The sequence below is a fragment of the Acomys minous genome, assembly GCF_964271855.1.
Source record: "Acomys minous genome assembly, chromosome: 11".
Taxonomy (NCBI): domain Eukaryota; kingdom Metazoa; phylum Chordata; class Mammalia; order Rodentia; family Muridae; genus Acomys; species Acomys minous.
Window position 1 is genome coordinate 69,754,785 of NC_140492.1, and position 14,898 is coordinate 69,769,682.

General features: G+C 48.0%; 1 protein-coding gene across 2 annotated transcripts in view; it reads right to left on the reverse strand.

Annotated features, from left to right (window-relative positions):
- VPS8 (VPS8 subunit of CORVET complex) overlaps positions 1 to 14,898 on the reverse strand; it is a 215,049-nt gene that overhangs the window by 15,256 nt on the left and 184,895 nt on the right. For both annotated transcript variants that reach the window (XM_084801736.1, XM_084801735.1), the window contains one exon: positions 13,667 to 13,720. In XM_084801736.1, coding sequence (XP_084657862.1) covers positions 13,667 to 13,720 — 54 coding nt within the window. The remainder of the gene's footprint in view (positions 1 to 13,666; positions 13,721 to 14,898) is intronic.

The following is a 14,898-nucleotide window of genomic DNA, read 5'->3' on the forward strand; positions in this document are numbered from 1 at the left end:
GTTACAAGGTGCTATGGGTTTCCCACCAGTAAATTTGTCCAATTTGCTGGGGTGGGGATTCTGCCCCTGCCCAGTGTCTTCCATGTCACCAAGAGGCCAGTATCATTAAACGCTGTTGATTACAAAAAAAAAAAAAGCCCAGGCGTTTCTGTGTGGAATGCTGTATGGAAGCCTGGTCCTAATGTGGATTCTCTTAGCCTTTCTCCTCTTCTCAGCCTGCCACCCCCACACCCAGGCAGAGTCTCTTACTGCAGCCACTTCAGGGAACCACCTACTTCTGCCTCCCTGGAGCTGGGCCCGCAGACCTGCTCTGCTACTCGGCTTGCAAGTGTTTCTCGTCTGTTCTACCTACCCATGTTGTGCTCTCTCTTGCATACACTGAATGCCTCTGAATTAGTGTAATGCCTCTGAAACCCGTATGCCACCCATGCGCATGCTTGGCTACTCTTTGCCTAGCCTGCTGTGAAAGGCAACACCTGGGGAATGAACGCTCACAATCCTGTCACACCAGAGTGGATTTCTAAAGCTGTTTTTGACAATCTCGGAGCGTACTTGGAGGGTTTAGACATGGAATGCAGCACTTGGGTCACATTCATTAATGCCTGCCTGTCATCCTGGCATTAGGGAGGGCTGGCCACGACTGCTTCCTGGGTGTGGGGTGTGTCACCTTGCCACCATTCTGAAGGCAGTACTCAGTCACCACTACCAGTTATCATCAGCCAGCGTAACAGAAATGAAAAAGGCCATGGTGGCAGGGGGACTCACGGGGCTAGGACCCCAGGGCACTGTCTAAGCAGATGAGGTGTTTTGCCATGAGGTATATATGGCCTTTCCATAACCGCTTTCTGTTTCTGTCAGAAAGGGACATGTCTGAAAAAGATTTGTTTCTTTCTTTCTTTTTTTTTCTTTCTTTTTTTTTTTTTTTTTTTTTTTTTTTTGGTTTTTCGGAAACAGGGTTTCTCTGTGTAGCCTTGGCTGTCCTGGACTCACTTTGTAGACCAGGCTGGCCCTCGAACTCACAGAGATCCGCCTGCCTCTGCCTCCCGAGTGCTGGGATTAAAGGTGTGCGCCACCACGCCCGGCAAGATTTGTGTCTATGGGAAGCAGAGTTACAGAGAAGGCACCTTAGAGGACGGCGTTGTTCTACTCTTCAAAAGCCTTCTTTTTTCATCATTGGCCAAATGTTTGGTCTTGCTAGAGAAATGACTCAAAACAGGGAAGACTTAATTTTCATATACATAATTAAAGCCGGCTGTCCTCTGATCACTTCGCTGATTGTTTCTACTTTGGCTGGAAGAAGTCAGCCAGCTATCCTGATGGGCTGCTGAGGGCAGCGGCTGGGCAGGGCCTGAGCTCGGGAACACATTCAGCTCTAATATTCCTGCCCACCAGAACCAAACATCCCCCAAAGCAAGAGCTACAGAGAAGGACCCGGAATAATGGGCTTAGACCTAAAAATCAGTGTGGTGGTTTGAGTAAGGATGGCCCCCATAGGCTCATATAGTGGAATGCTTAGTTGTCAGGGAGTGGCACTGCTTGAGAAGGATTAGGAGGTGTGGCCTTGTTGGAGGAAGAGTGTTATTGGGGCTTTGAGGTTTCAAAAGCCCATGGAAGGCCCAGATCAAGATGTAACTCTCAACAACTACGCCAGCACCATGCCCGCCAAGCCTGCTACGCCTGCCATGCTGGCCACCCTGCTCCCTACTTTGATGTCAGTGGACTGAGAGTGGGGCTGTAAGTGAGCTTTCAATTAAATGTTTCTCTAATAAGAGCCGTCATGGCGAGGGTGTCTCTTCACAGCAACAGAAAAGGGATGAAGACAATTAGCAAAACCAAGTTAACAATCCAATTACAAATCAAAGGACAGTGCTCATCACAAGGCTATGGCACAGTTATTCTCAACAGGAATTTGCTGTCTGAAAGAGACAGAGGTGACTGAATTCTCTCTGTAGGACTTGGTTGTTGGCATGAGGGAAAGAAGTGAGTGCCCATCCACAAACAAACAAACAAACAAACACATGTAAAGAAGTAAAAGTAATTAAAAAAGGAACCAGGAGATCAGTACCAGCAGTGGCTAGAATTGAAGAGCAGAGAGTGGAGTTGAGCTCTCGAAATCAATACAGGATTTACTACTCCAGTCACTAGTGCAGGCGAGACTCCAGAGGTGTGGCAGAAAATGCTGCTTGGGACTCTGAAAGGCACGTGAAAGGCAACTCCAGATGTTGCACAGTGCCAGAAGACAAGGAGATACTAATGAACCAGACTGGAAAGAGTGTGGACTAACACTCGGTGATGGAGGAGAAGCCCAGGCCGAGGCACGTGTAGGATCTGGGATACTGTAAATCTACTCCCCAAACAGCTGAGAACAAATTCTCAAAAATAAATAAATAAATAATAAAATAACAGCAACTGACCAGCAAATTCAAAAGCCCCAAAATGAAGACAACAAAATACAGATGCTCAATAACACTGCTGTCGATGTACAGCGTGCAGCCCACAATTCCTAGACAGGAGGAGCAGAAAATGTGACTCACAGCCTAGAACACAGCAACTGTAACACCCAGAGATTCTGGAACTAGCACACAAAGAATTGGAAATTATTTTACAGCAGGGCAGTGGTGGCACACGCCTTTAATCCCAGCACTTGGGAGGCAGAGGAAGGCAAATCTTTGAGTTCAAGGCCAGCCTGGTCTGCAGAGGGAGTTCCAGAACAGTCAGGGCTACACAGAGAAACCCTGTCTTGGAAAAAAAATAATTTAAAAAAAATTTAAATATCTAAAAATTTAAATATTGTGTGTGTGTGTGTGTGAGAGAGAGAGAGAGAGAGGGAGGGGGAGATGGAAGTCAGAAGACAACAGAGGCATCCGTTCTTTCCTTTCATCACACAGGTCCAGCGGTGGAACTCCAATGGTCAGGCTTGAGGACAAAGAGGACAGAGCAGGAGGGCAGGGAGAGGCAGGCATGAGAGGCAGTCAAAGGAAGAATGGATGAAGAATGGGAGACCCACGACTTTGTAAGCTTTTTATTTTAAAGGGGCTAGCAAGATGTGTAGTAAGCTGAAGCATCTGCCCCAAGCCCACTGAGCCATCTCTCCAGACCAAAGGTTTTAAAGTATCTATTTTATAAATATATTTGAAGATTTAAAAGAAAAGATGGAATTAATAAAATACACTGTAAAAAATGCCACTAAATAAATGAAAACCATAAAAACAGAATTAACATGGGGGAGCTACTGAGGAGCTGTAAGATCAGAAGGTGGCATGGCCTGATAAGAGCTTATTCCTAAAGTGGTGGTGCACGCCTTTAACCCCAGCACTTGGAGGAGGCAGAGGCAGGCGGATCACTGTGAGTTCGAGGCCAGCCTGGTTTACAAAGTGAGTCCAGGATAACCAGGGCTACACAGAAAAACCCTGTCTTGAAAAACCAAAAAATAAAAATTAAATTGAATAAATAAAATTAAAAAATTGCTTCCTATAAACTCGCCCATGTATGCCGAGACATCTGGGCACATGGGCGTGTGAGAGCACATCAGAAGGCCAGGCCCAACAACGTATGAGACACAGCACGCCAACGAAGGGCATACATACCATCCTCGCCTGGACCGTTAGGCCTAAAGCAGACCCTGGCCACGCCCTGAAGGACAGCTTGGGCTCAGCTCGGCTGGAGTCTGACCAGGCAAGCAGGACTGCTGTGGGATAAACTGCATCTTACACTCAGCATTCCTCACCAACCTTGCAAAGTGAGTTCTGCCTTTTCTCCCTCACCTGCCCCACAGGTAACTACCTCCAGCAATGGCACCTAGCTCCCCATCACCTAAACCAAACCTGTGACAGACCACAGTCCCCACGCTGGTTCCCTGACTCTCCTTCTGCCTGTAACTCCCTCTGTTCCCCATTCTAACTCATGGGCTGTTCTGGCTTCCAGGCTCCCTCCCATCACAAGATGTGTCTTTAAAAACTGGCAAAGCTCTGTGGGAAAGATTAAGCTTTGTCACAGGTGGAAGTAGTCTTGGCGGGCTTTACCCTTGGGGCATACCATGAATACCTTGTGACAGACTGAGTGGAGCCATCCTGCGCCTGGAATTCAGGAAGCAGACCTGGGAACCCCACCTGGACTATTGTTTTTCTAAAGGACCCTCAACAGGAGAAGGAGACCGCCCTTCCCACGTGACTCAGGCAGGTGGGGAGGAGAGAGCAACAGGTTCAGCCCGGGCGGGAGTGCGTGTGGAGCAGCGGAGAGGCGGACCAGCACGCGGGCCAGAGAGACACCTAAGGACCCGTCCCGAGGAACGGATACCGGAAGGTTCGCTCTTTTGTCCCTTTAACCTTTTTTCCTTCTTCTATAAGCTAGTTGGGTTGTATGATAAAGTTTGGTTGTTAAGAAACAGAGCCAACCAAGCTCTCCCACCTGTTGCTGTTCTCTCCACTCCTCGTCCCTTGAGATAGCCGTGGCTGTTTGAATTTCCCCCAATACACCTTTCTTTCCACCCACAGCAGCCTAGTTTGATGGTTGACTATACCCTCTTATGGGCCACGCATCTAACACTGATAGTGATGGACGCCCTAGCCTGGCATCTGACCACCCAGTGTGTGAGGCAAGGAATCAGACCAACAAGGCAGAGAACTCCCAACTACCCCTGGGGCCTCAGCTTAGGCCTGCTCCCACTGCCCTCTCTGCACTCCTGCAGCAGCAGCGTTCCAGCTGAGTTAGCCAGCAACCCCAGAGTGACTCTTTGGACCTGCCTTAGCTCTCCGTCTCTATTCCAGCAAAGCCTCTTGGCATCTTTAATTGTTTTGCAGCCATTCTGCAAGGTACACATACGTACAATTATGTGATGCCGAATATGTGACCTGACATTTAATATTAATAACTGAGATGGAAATAAAAAGAAATCTGTGCTTACCAACAGCCAGCTAGAAAGAGAAGTCAAGACTGCTCAGCAAATGAAATGGAACCAATGTAACTTGTGAACTTCATGTCATTTGATACATTCTGACACTGTGCAAGACACAGATGCGTCTGTCTATGTTTTAGGGGTGGTGAGGTAAAGGATTAACAGTGGAGGAAAATAAGCTTTGACAAATTACTCTAACCCATCACTAAAACATAATAAAATAATAATAAACCCCGGGGCAGATGGACAAGCACACTGTTCTCGAATGTTCAGTTTCCGTTAAAAACCACAAGGTGAGCGGACACAGGAAATCGTCAACCAGGTACAAACTGCACACGAGAGGAGCCGGACACCAGATTTCTCACAAGGCTTCAGAACAGTCACCGCGTATGTGCTCACAAGGTGAAGGGAGCATAGGAAAAGAAAGGGAGGTGTGGCGGCTGCTACGGCCAATGGAGAATCCCAATAAAGCAGGAAGGAGACACATGAAGCTAAATGGAAGGAAATGCTGGAGTCAACGCCAGACTGAAGTAAAGAAGCACTGACTAAAGAAAACGTGAACTGGCAAAAGAGTTGATGGCCAGAGATCAGCAGAAAACTGTGAGTGTATGAATCCTAGCGCTGGACAGACGTTCAGTGTCTGGTTAAAGCACTTGCTGCTCTTCCAAAGGACCTGCTTTCGGTTCCAGCACCACACAGGTGGGTGGCTCCATCACTCCAGCTCAGAGCGATCAGATACCCTCTTCTGGCCTCTATGGCTACCTACATGCACACACACATATCCGTTCTTTGTGCCCCACATTCATATAATTAAAAAAATAAAATCTTACTTTAAAAGGTTACAGAAGATGAAAAGCACAGAAAGAAGAGTAGAAAGCAGCCTTGGAGAGACACATGGTTCCACCAGCACCACCAGCAGCAGTAGCAGCACAGCCAGTGAGTCTGACAGCAGGGGGTGAAAACAGAAGAAAAGTATTTGAACATTTATACTTTGAAACTTCCAAGTTCATTGAAAGTAGTAATATTTGCACCCATCTCAATGAACTCTAAGCAGGATATGAATGAATGATAAAACAGTAACATTTGCTGAAAGTGAAAAAAGACAAGGCGGAAACCTCTAGTCATTTCTATGGGACAAATGGGAAGAGCCCTAAGATCAACAGCTGCAACAATGTGGCCAGAAGTCAGTGAGGGAGTAGTCAAAACCTAAGGAAAAAAAAAAAGGCCTGGTAGCTGAGAATCCATACTGAGCAAAGCTGTCTTCTGAAAGTGGATGTGAAACAAGGGCTTCACTAGAGAAACAAAAGCCTTGGGAGGCATGCGGAGGTGGCTCGGCGGCTAAAGTGCTACGCGCAAGGCTGGCTACCTGAGTCGGTCCCTGGAGCCCATATGGAAGGAGAGCACCAACTCCTGGCTAGTTGTCCTCGGCCCCCATGTGGCACGGAGGCACACCCACACCTACCTCTCTCTCACATGATTCCAGCTATTTCAAATGCACATGGGTAAGCGAGGGGAACCAGAAAAGGTACCTGTGTGACCATAAACTACCCTATAAATGCCTGTTTAAAAAGTCCCTGTATAATATGCACATGATGCAAACAGGACCTGTAACAAGTCAGACCTATCCAACTGGAACTAACTAGCTGAAATCAGAAACAGGACTAGAAAAGTGGAGATGCGCACAGTAAACCGAAGAGCACCACAAACCATCCTCCCTGGGGGAAAAAAAACCTTTAAAACTAAAAACAAAACAAAAAGACCTAAACAAAGCAAGAAACCAATAGAGGTGTGATTAAAGAGTACATACAGGGGACAGCTAAGAAGGCCAGGGGAATCAGAACCTGGAGACCCAGAGTTCTTCAGATAGAAGGGGAGCAAAACAAAAAGCTATTAACAGAAAGCATAAATAAGACAGGTGTCATTGTCACCAGAAAAGCCGTCTGGTACCCCTCCCCCCATCTCACACACACACACACGCACACGCACACGCACACGCACACGCAGGCACCACGCACACACACCACTCTGCTCCCAGGAGCAGCTCCCGATGCTGAAAGCCGAGCTGGCTGGTGAACTTGAAGCCAATACACAGTGAACCGGCAGCTTGTAGCAAGGCACGCAGTTTGGGGCTGAGAAGAGGAAGACTCAGATTCCAGCATCCTGCCCATCGCCTGGACAAGCAGGGCCAGAGGAAGAGCCTGGCAGTGGCTGAACTCAGCATGCAGGGGGAGGAGAAGCCAGTGTCTGTGCTTCATGTAGTAAATAAGACACACGCTCTTCTCGGCGCCACATGGGGCATTCTCTAAAACTGATCACCAGTTACAATGGACACTAACTACCTGTTTTTCCAGTTTTGATTCTGTTGTGGACATTTTTATTTTGCCGGTGAAAAGCACATAAAATACATCTGATGCTGAGAGTGTAGACTAACAAAAAGCTGCATGGCTGCTGCTCTGAATGGCCAGGCTAACTGTGTGGAATTTCACTGAGTTGTACAGACTTTGTGGCTGCTTTATTTTGGTGTGATTTTTTTTGTTTATTTGCAATTTTTAAATAATAGATTCTATAAAAGTAAAGAATCGTCACATTAGTGACTGTTGCTGTGGCCAGACACAGGAAGGAAGGATGCTGCCAGATCTCAGGCCAGAGAAGCCAGAACTAGGAGCCAAACAACATTTCCTCTTGAAATTTGCAATCAATTATCAATTATTTTGTAGAGCTGACTGTTGGGTGAAAGATCCAAGATACTGACAACATGACATTGCAGAAAAGGCAAAACTACAGAAACAGCAAAGAGATCAGTAGTTGCCAAATGGTTGGGGGAGGACGCACTGTAAATAGGGGATGTAGAAAGATTTGGGGCTCAGTGAAACTCCCGGGGACAATCCTCAGTGGATTATACACTTGTCAGAACCCACAGAGCGCAGAGCATCAGCCTGAAGTAAACCACAAGCCTTGTAATGTACCAAACACACCTCTCATCCCCTGTAGTAACCACTGTAGTACGTGCCCGCAAGCTCACCCATCACCGACACTGGCACCTCCTCCACCTCGGGAACCTACTGACAATGCCCGTCCTTCCATCTAGCTCAGGGTCCTCCAGAGGTCTGAAATTAACTAGACTTCTTCATATTGGCATAACAATCCTGGGTAAAGTCTTCCCCTGAGCCTACGCTAAAGCAAGGAGCACATCATACCCTTTGCTTCTCCTAACTTTGGTGAAATCAACTGTTCATTCTTAGGGCTGGCCAGTTTTCCTAATTTTACAGAAACGGTAGCTTGCTTTCAATTTTTTTTCTTGTAAACAACATCAAAAGAGATAAAATCCAAAAAAAAAAAAAATTCATGAACAGGTTTTATTGTCTATATTCCTGACATGAACGGGAGGACAAGAAACTGGGGTCTCTCAATACCTCTCAGCACCACAACACCTGGGAGGAAAAAAAAAATTCCTCCAACAGGCTCAGCTCTTCGGGAAACTGAGAAGCAAGGTCTTAGAGGCCAAGAACTACCAATCCATCAGCTTCAGCCCTTCCCAGACCTGGCACCTCACCAACTGCCACTGTCCTCAGCCCCAGCCCGGCTTCTAGGTAGGTTATACTGAGATGTGGATGGTCCAGGGGCACCATTACCCAAGGGGTCTTCTGTCGAAGCAGAGCAGCTGACCCTCAGCCTCCTGCAAACACTTGAGCAGGACAGCCAGCTTTGTAAGGACATGCCTTTTCTGGGGGCTGTGCACCTAACAGGAATGAATCCATAGTGGGAGGTCCAGTGAAACGCGCAGTCAGTGAAAGACATACCATAGTGCCCTGGTCCCGGAGGCTTTAACTAATTCTCTAAGCTCCTTGGGTCCACTGTGACTGCTGTGGAAATTTGGACCTCTTCTAAAGACTCCCTGTGGAACGACTATTGTGTGGGCATACAGGCCACACGGCCCGGTTCTGACCATTCATAAGCACATCCTGAGTTGGCCCCAGGGACGCGTATGGACCTCCCAACTCTGTTACTGCAGCTATCAGTGGGAGCTGGTGAAGCAGAAACTTTATACACACAAAGTCTACTATATATGCAATACATGTTATAAATAAACTCTTGTTTGCTGACATTTTAATATCCAAATTCCAAGACCCCTGAGAAGATACAGGCAGTGCCATGTGCTGTACACTGACTGCAGGCAGGGTGGAAGACTGACCTTCTGGACAGTGACTGCTGTGTAAGGTGTGTAACCCGGAAGTCAGCAGAGCCCTCCACAGAGCACTGGCCCACGGCCACTTCTTCCTCTTTTGTGAACCCGACTCCATGCAGGCCTAGTGCTGACAGCGAAGTCAAATGCACACTTCCTTCAGTCACGGGTTAAGAGAGCCTCGCAAGCCCTGTCCTTTAATTCCAGAACTCGGGAGGCAGAGACAGGCGGATTGCTGTAAGTTTGAGGCCAGCCTGGTATACAAAGCACATTTAGGACAGCCAGGACTACACAGAGAAAGGCTACCAAAAAAAAAAAAAAAAAAAAAAAAAAAAAAAAAAAAGACAGCTCATGCCTGTGGGATCTCCTTCACAGACGGTTCATGCCTGTGGGATCTCCTTCACAGACGGCTCATGCCTGTGGGATCTCCTTCACAGACGGTTCATGCCTGTGGGATCTCCTTCACAGACGGCTCATGCCTGTGGGATCTCCTTCATAGATGGCTCATGCCTGTGGGATCTCCTTCACAGACGGCTCATGCCTGTGGGATCTCCTTCACAGACGGCTCATGCCTGTGGGATCTCCTTCACAGACGGTTCATGCCTGTGGGATCTCCTTCACAGACGGCTCATGCCTGTGGGATCTCCTTCATAGACGGCTCATGCCTGTGGGATCTCCTTCACAGACGGCTCATGCCTGTGGGATCTCCTTCATAGACGGCTCATGCCTGTGGGATCTCCTTCACAGACGGCTCATGCCTGTGGGATCTCCTTCATAGACGGCTCATGCCTGTGGGATCTCCTTCATAGACGGCTCATGCCTGTGAGATCTCCTTCATAGACGGCTCATGCCTGTGGGATCTCCTTCATAGACGGCTCATGCCTGTGGGATCTCCTTCATAGACGGCTCATGCCTGTGGGATCTCCTTCATAGACGGCTCATGCCTGTGAGATCTCCTTCATAGACGGCTCATGCCTGTGGGATCTCCTTCATAGACGGCTCATGCCTGTGAGATCTCCTTCATAGACGGCTCATGCCTGTGGGATCTCCTTCATAGACGGCTCATGCCTGTGGGATCTCCTTCATAGACGGCTCATGCCTGTGAGATCTCCTTCATAGACGGCTCATGCCTGTGGGATCTCCTTCATAGACGGCTCATGCCTGTGGGATCTCCTTCATAGACGGCTCATGCCTGTGGGATCTCCTTCACAGACGGCTCATGCCTGTGGGATCTCCTTCACAGACGGCTCATGCCTGTGGGATCTCCTTCATAGACGGCTCATGCCTGTGAGATCTCCTTCATAGACGGCTCATGCCTGTGAGATCTCCTTCACCGACGGCTCATGCCTGTGGGATCTCTTTCATAGATGGCTCATTTATTTGACCACAATTTTGTCAACCATCACATGACTCTCGTAAGAACAACGTAAGTAAGGTGACTTCTGCCCTCAGGAGGTGCACACTCTAGTGAGTCAAAGACCTGGAGTAAAGATGCAATGTCCGGTTCGGGTGGGGTGAGCTCCACAGACAAATAACTGAGGCTTACAAAGATACTGAGGAGTTTTCAGGGGTGGGGAGGGAAAGATGTCCCGGACTGAACTTATTTTACCCTTTTTAACTTCATTTGTGCAGCCTCAGATGGGGTATCTTTCTACCTGGACAACCGCGCTGTCCTTTCAGTGGGCCTTGCTGCCTTTTTCCAGACTGTGGGTGGAAACTCCTCCTCAGCATGGGAGCAGCTGTCACAGACTCGGCTCTGTGTGGTCTGGATCCCCACATCTCCCCGCAGAGGCTTTGCTGAGCTTTGTGTTCAAGGCACATACGACCTCTTCCATTCTCTGCACTAAGCACTGCTTGCTTGGGTCTTCCTGGGACACAGCTCTCCTCCTTTCAGAAGCCTCCCTTGCCTATCCTGGAATAGGTGCCTACACTGCACATATAATGCAGTAAAGAGGGGCTGGTACATCTAGGCTTCAAGTCAGGGGTGGTGACTTGCTCTCATTAAGAGCTTACATTTCCGCAGTGGCCAGTTAGCATGAAATCCCTGTGGCAACTTCCAAAAGTCTCTCAGCTTTTTTATATACCTACCAATACTGAGGATTCTAGAAACAAACTAAAAACAAAATCAAAGCCCTTAATTGGTAAAATGAATGGCTTGCTAACCAGTATGCTGAATGCTGGAGACAGACTCTCACTGATAAAGTAAAAGCTGCTTAAGATGTGCAGGTGAGAAAGAATTCTTGAGAAGTTGTGCCCGCTCTTGCACAGGGAAAGAACAGGTGTACACTCGACCACTTAAGAATGACACCAAAAGCCGGGAGGTAGGTAGTGGCTCACACCTTTAATCCCAGCATTTGGGAAGCAGAGACAGGAGGATCATTGTGAGTTCCAGGCTAGCCTGGTTTACAAAGTGAGTCTAGGACAGCCAAAGGCTACACAGAAGAACCCTGTCTCAGAAAACCAAAAAGAAAAAACAAATGAAGAATAACACCAAGGGCCACGTCTATCCAGCCACGCTTTGAGAAGTTTCTTTTTCCCTGGCTGGTCAGGAACTCACTACATAGACCTGCATAGACCAGTAGACTCGAACTCAGCGATTTGCCTGCCTCTGCCTTCAGAGTGCTAGGATTGAGGGTGTGTGCCACACCTCGGCCAGGAAGTTTCTTCAGATGAAGTAGCTTGGAAGAGCAGCAGAGCTGGTTTCTGTGGTGGGGCCCCTTTTCTGACCCACAATTACAGAGCTGAGGCATTACCAAGTCTGAGAAACAGGAGGCATCACGAGTGTTTATTTAATCCGTTCTTAGCTGTGTGGCATATTCTGTTTTCACTGCAACATGATATGAGGATATAGAGGAGTAACCAACCATTGCTCAGAGTTCTTCATTGGACTTTTTTTATAGACCAGGCTGGCCTCGAACTCACAGAGATCCGCCTGCCTCTGCCTCCCGAGTGCTGGGATTAAAGGTGTGCGCCACCATGCCCAGCTTCTTCATTGTACTTTTACTCACAAAGAACCTAAGATTGCACCAGACTGCTCAGCCATTTGAAAACAAGGTCCCTTCTTGGTGCTGGGCAGAGCATCCTGGACACTTTACTGGCATCATCAAGCTGTACAGTAACAGTGAGGTCACCTGTCTAGTGCTGAGATTCTTGAGGACAAAGCCTGCATTTTTACCCCCAGTCCAATGCTCAGCTCTGTATCGAGCATAAAGAAATGCCTGACAAACGAGCGACAACAAGAACCAACATGACCAACTGAAAAGGCACACGGGAGTCGCAAGGCCCATGCTAAATGGCAGCGTTTACCACAGCCTCAGTACGCACAACGTCCCCCTGTACTCTTCATGTTTATTAAATGAGACTAACAAGACAAGCTCTATTATGCCTGGCTGATGACTGGACCCAAAGGCTTATGAAGGTCATCGCAGCTGTGCTAGGAGTTGCTGTGGAAGTTTGGGAAGGGGTCTAACAGGGGATCCCCGAGTCCCTAGGAACTGTGGGGATCTGGTTTCATCCTCTCTTTGCTTTCTGGCTCACGGTATGACCAGCTGTTCCAAATGTGCTTCTGTCACAGCCCATCACTTTCTCTTAAGGTCCACACCCTCGAAGCTGCCAGGACATGAGCTCACACCCACACGCTAGATGAATCTCGTCTGTACGTAAGATGGTGTGAAGCCGACTAAGTGCTCGCATGGCAGCGAGGTGAGACGCCACCGTCCACACCTCGGTCCTGCCTGCCATGCTGCTTTGACAGAGCACAGATACCCTGTAGAGCACCTTTCAGCACTTTTCAGATGTTGTGTCTTGTTTCTATCCTTTTCCCATTTGAAAATGTCAGGGTCTGCAGGCTGAGAAAAAAGGACTGGTGTGTGTCACGCTGCTTTGAAGCCGAAACCCGCTGTTAGTAAACAGCAGCCAGTTGTCATTTTTATTCAACGAATACCTTGCCGACATCAATGCTAGCTAAAATTTAAAAAGGAGGCGGCAGGGGAAAACCAAAATAAAACACCAAAAAGCAGCGCCCCAGCTATCGGCAGAAGAAAAGTGGTAACAGAAGGCAGCGGGAAGCCAGGCTACTTACATCCTGCAGTGAGACAGAGAGGGGGGCTGTCAAAGCCTCAGCCCATCAGGGCCGCAGGGTTCACAGGCAGGAATGCTGGCACGGAAGACAGGCCTGGTCCCGCATCTACTGACAGCCCTTTATGTGGCTCGTGCTGAAAAGCAGCACCTCAGTATACCTAGACAGCTTATTTTGGGCTCAGCTATCTAGAGGGAAAACATGTCACTGACAAAACTAGACAGCCTCCCCTCAGAACACATTTCATCTGCTACTGTCCTCGGACACGAGGACGAGGACGGACACCAACCCTGGCGGACTGATGCTAACTCCACAAGGCTTACAGTTCTTGGTTGCCAGGAAACTGATTGCTGGGCCTGCTCGAGAAGAGGCAAGGAATCCTAGCAACGCATCAAAGCATCCAATCAGAAAAGGCCTGGGAACATTAGCGTGAGTAAACACCCCTGCTATTTAGAGAGGACTGACCACAGAGGAGCACACAGGAGGAGGGAGGGCTTTGGACAAGACTCACCTTCCTGGCAGGAAGATCCCCTTTGGACTGATGATATGATGGAGACATTTTTACCTGGGGAAAAAGGGAAACATTTCAGTAACTTTTTAGATATAGTTAAACTTTATTTGACCCACATTCCAAAATTTTCAACTAAATGGGTATAGCTGAGCTTAAAACAACAACAGCAACAAAGCAAAAAAAAAAAAAAACAAAAAACCAACCAACCAAACAAACAAACAAAAAAACCCAAAACAACCCACCCCCTGTCCTGCTCCGAAAATCCAAGCTTCTTTCAGGGGAACAGTGAATAGAATTTTGTGGAAAAAAAAGTTCTGGAGATCAAAAAGTCAATAATCAGGCAATATAAAAATATAAGGTGTGTGTTCATGTGATTAGATGTATATATGTCTGGAGGCCAAAGGTTACCCAGTGACTTCAGGCACATCTCTGCTCACTCACTACTGCCTGGAGCTCACCGGCTGGCTAGGCTGCCTGGCTAGGTTGGGGTAGGTTCCATGGACACACCCCAGGGCAGAGATTACAGGTGGGTGAGCAGGCACCTGGCTTTCTATGTGGGTGCTGGGACTGTGCCTTCGCCCTTCCCTCCAAGTTGGTTTTAATGAAAAGGTGAGAAACTACATTGCTATGGAGCCGCTTACAACAGTGGCCAATAGGAGCGCAAGCAACGCTCGGCGTGGCAGGGGCCACGGTGTAGGTGAATCAGACAAAAGGTGCCTAAGGCTTACAGCTCTATCTAACTAAAATCCTAGAAAACGCAAAGCAACCTGGTGTGACGGAGATCTAGTGAGTGTCTGCCAGTGGCTGGAATAAGTTCTCGGTGTTGCTGGGTGGAGGCAGGAGCATGACCTTGAGTGCGGTGATAGACTTCACTTCATTTGTATATTCCTCAAGCTGACACACAGTTTCTATAGTTTATGTCAATTGTCACATTAAAAACACTTAGGTTGTTTGCAGAATACAGCTACATCACTGGTTTAAAGAACTTTATAGCCAAAAAAGGCTTAAGACCAAGAATCTGCATTTCAAATTTGAGAAACTTAAAAAGAGGATTAAGATAAAAACCCAAACTAAGTAGAAGGAAGGAAACAATAAAACGCAGAGACACCTGAACAATACAGGCCAGTGCTGCAGGCTGCTCTTGGCTCCCGCTAGGACACGCTGGTAAGACCCACAGGCACTGCTCACGGGGCATGGGGCCTGCCTTCCCGGTACCAGGAGATGCTATGAAG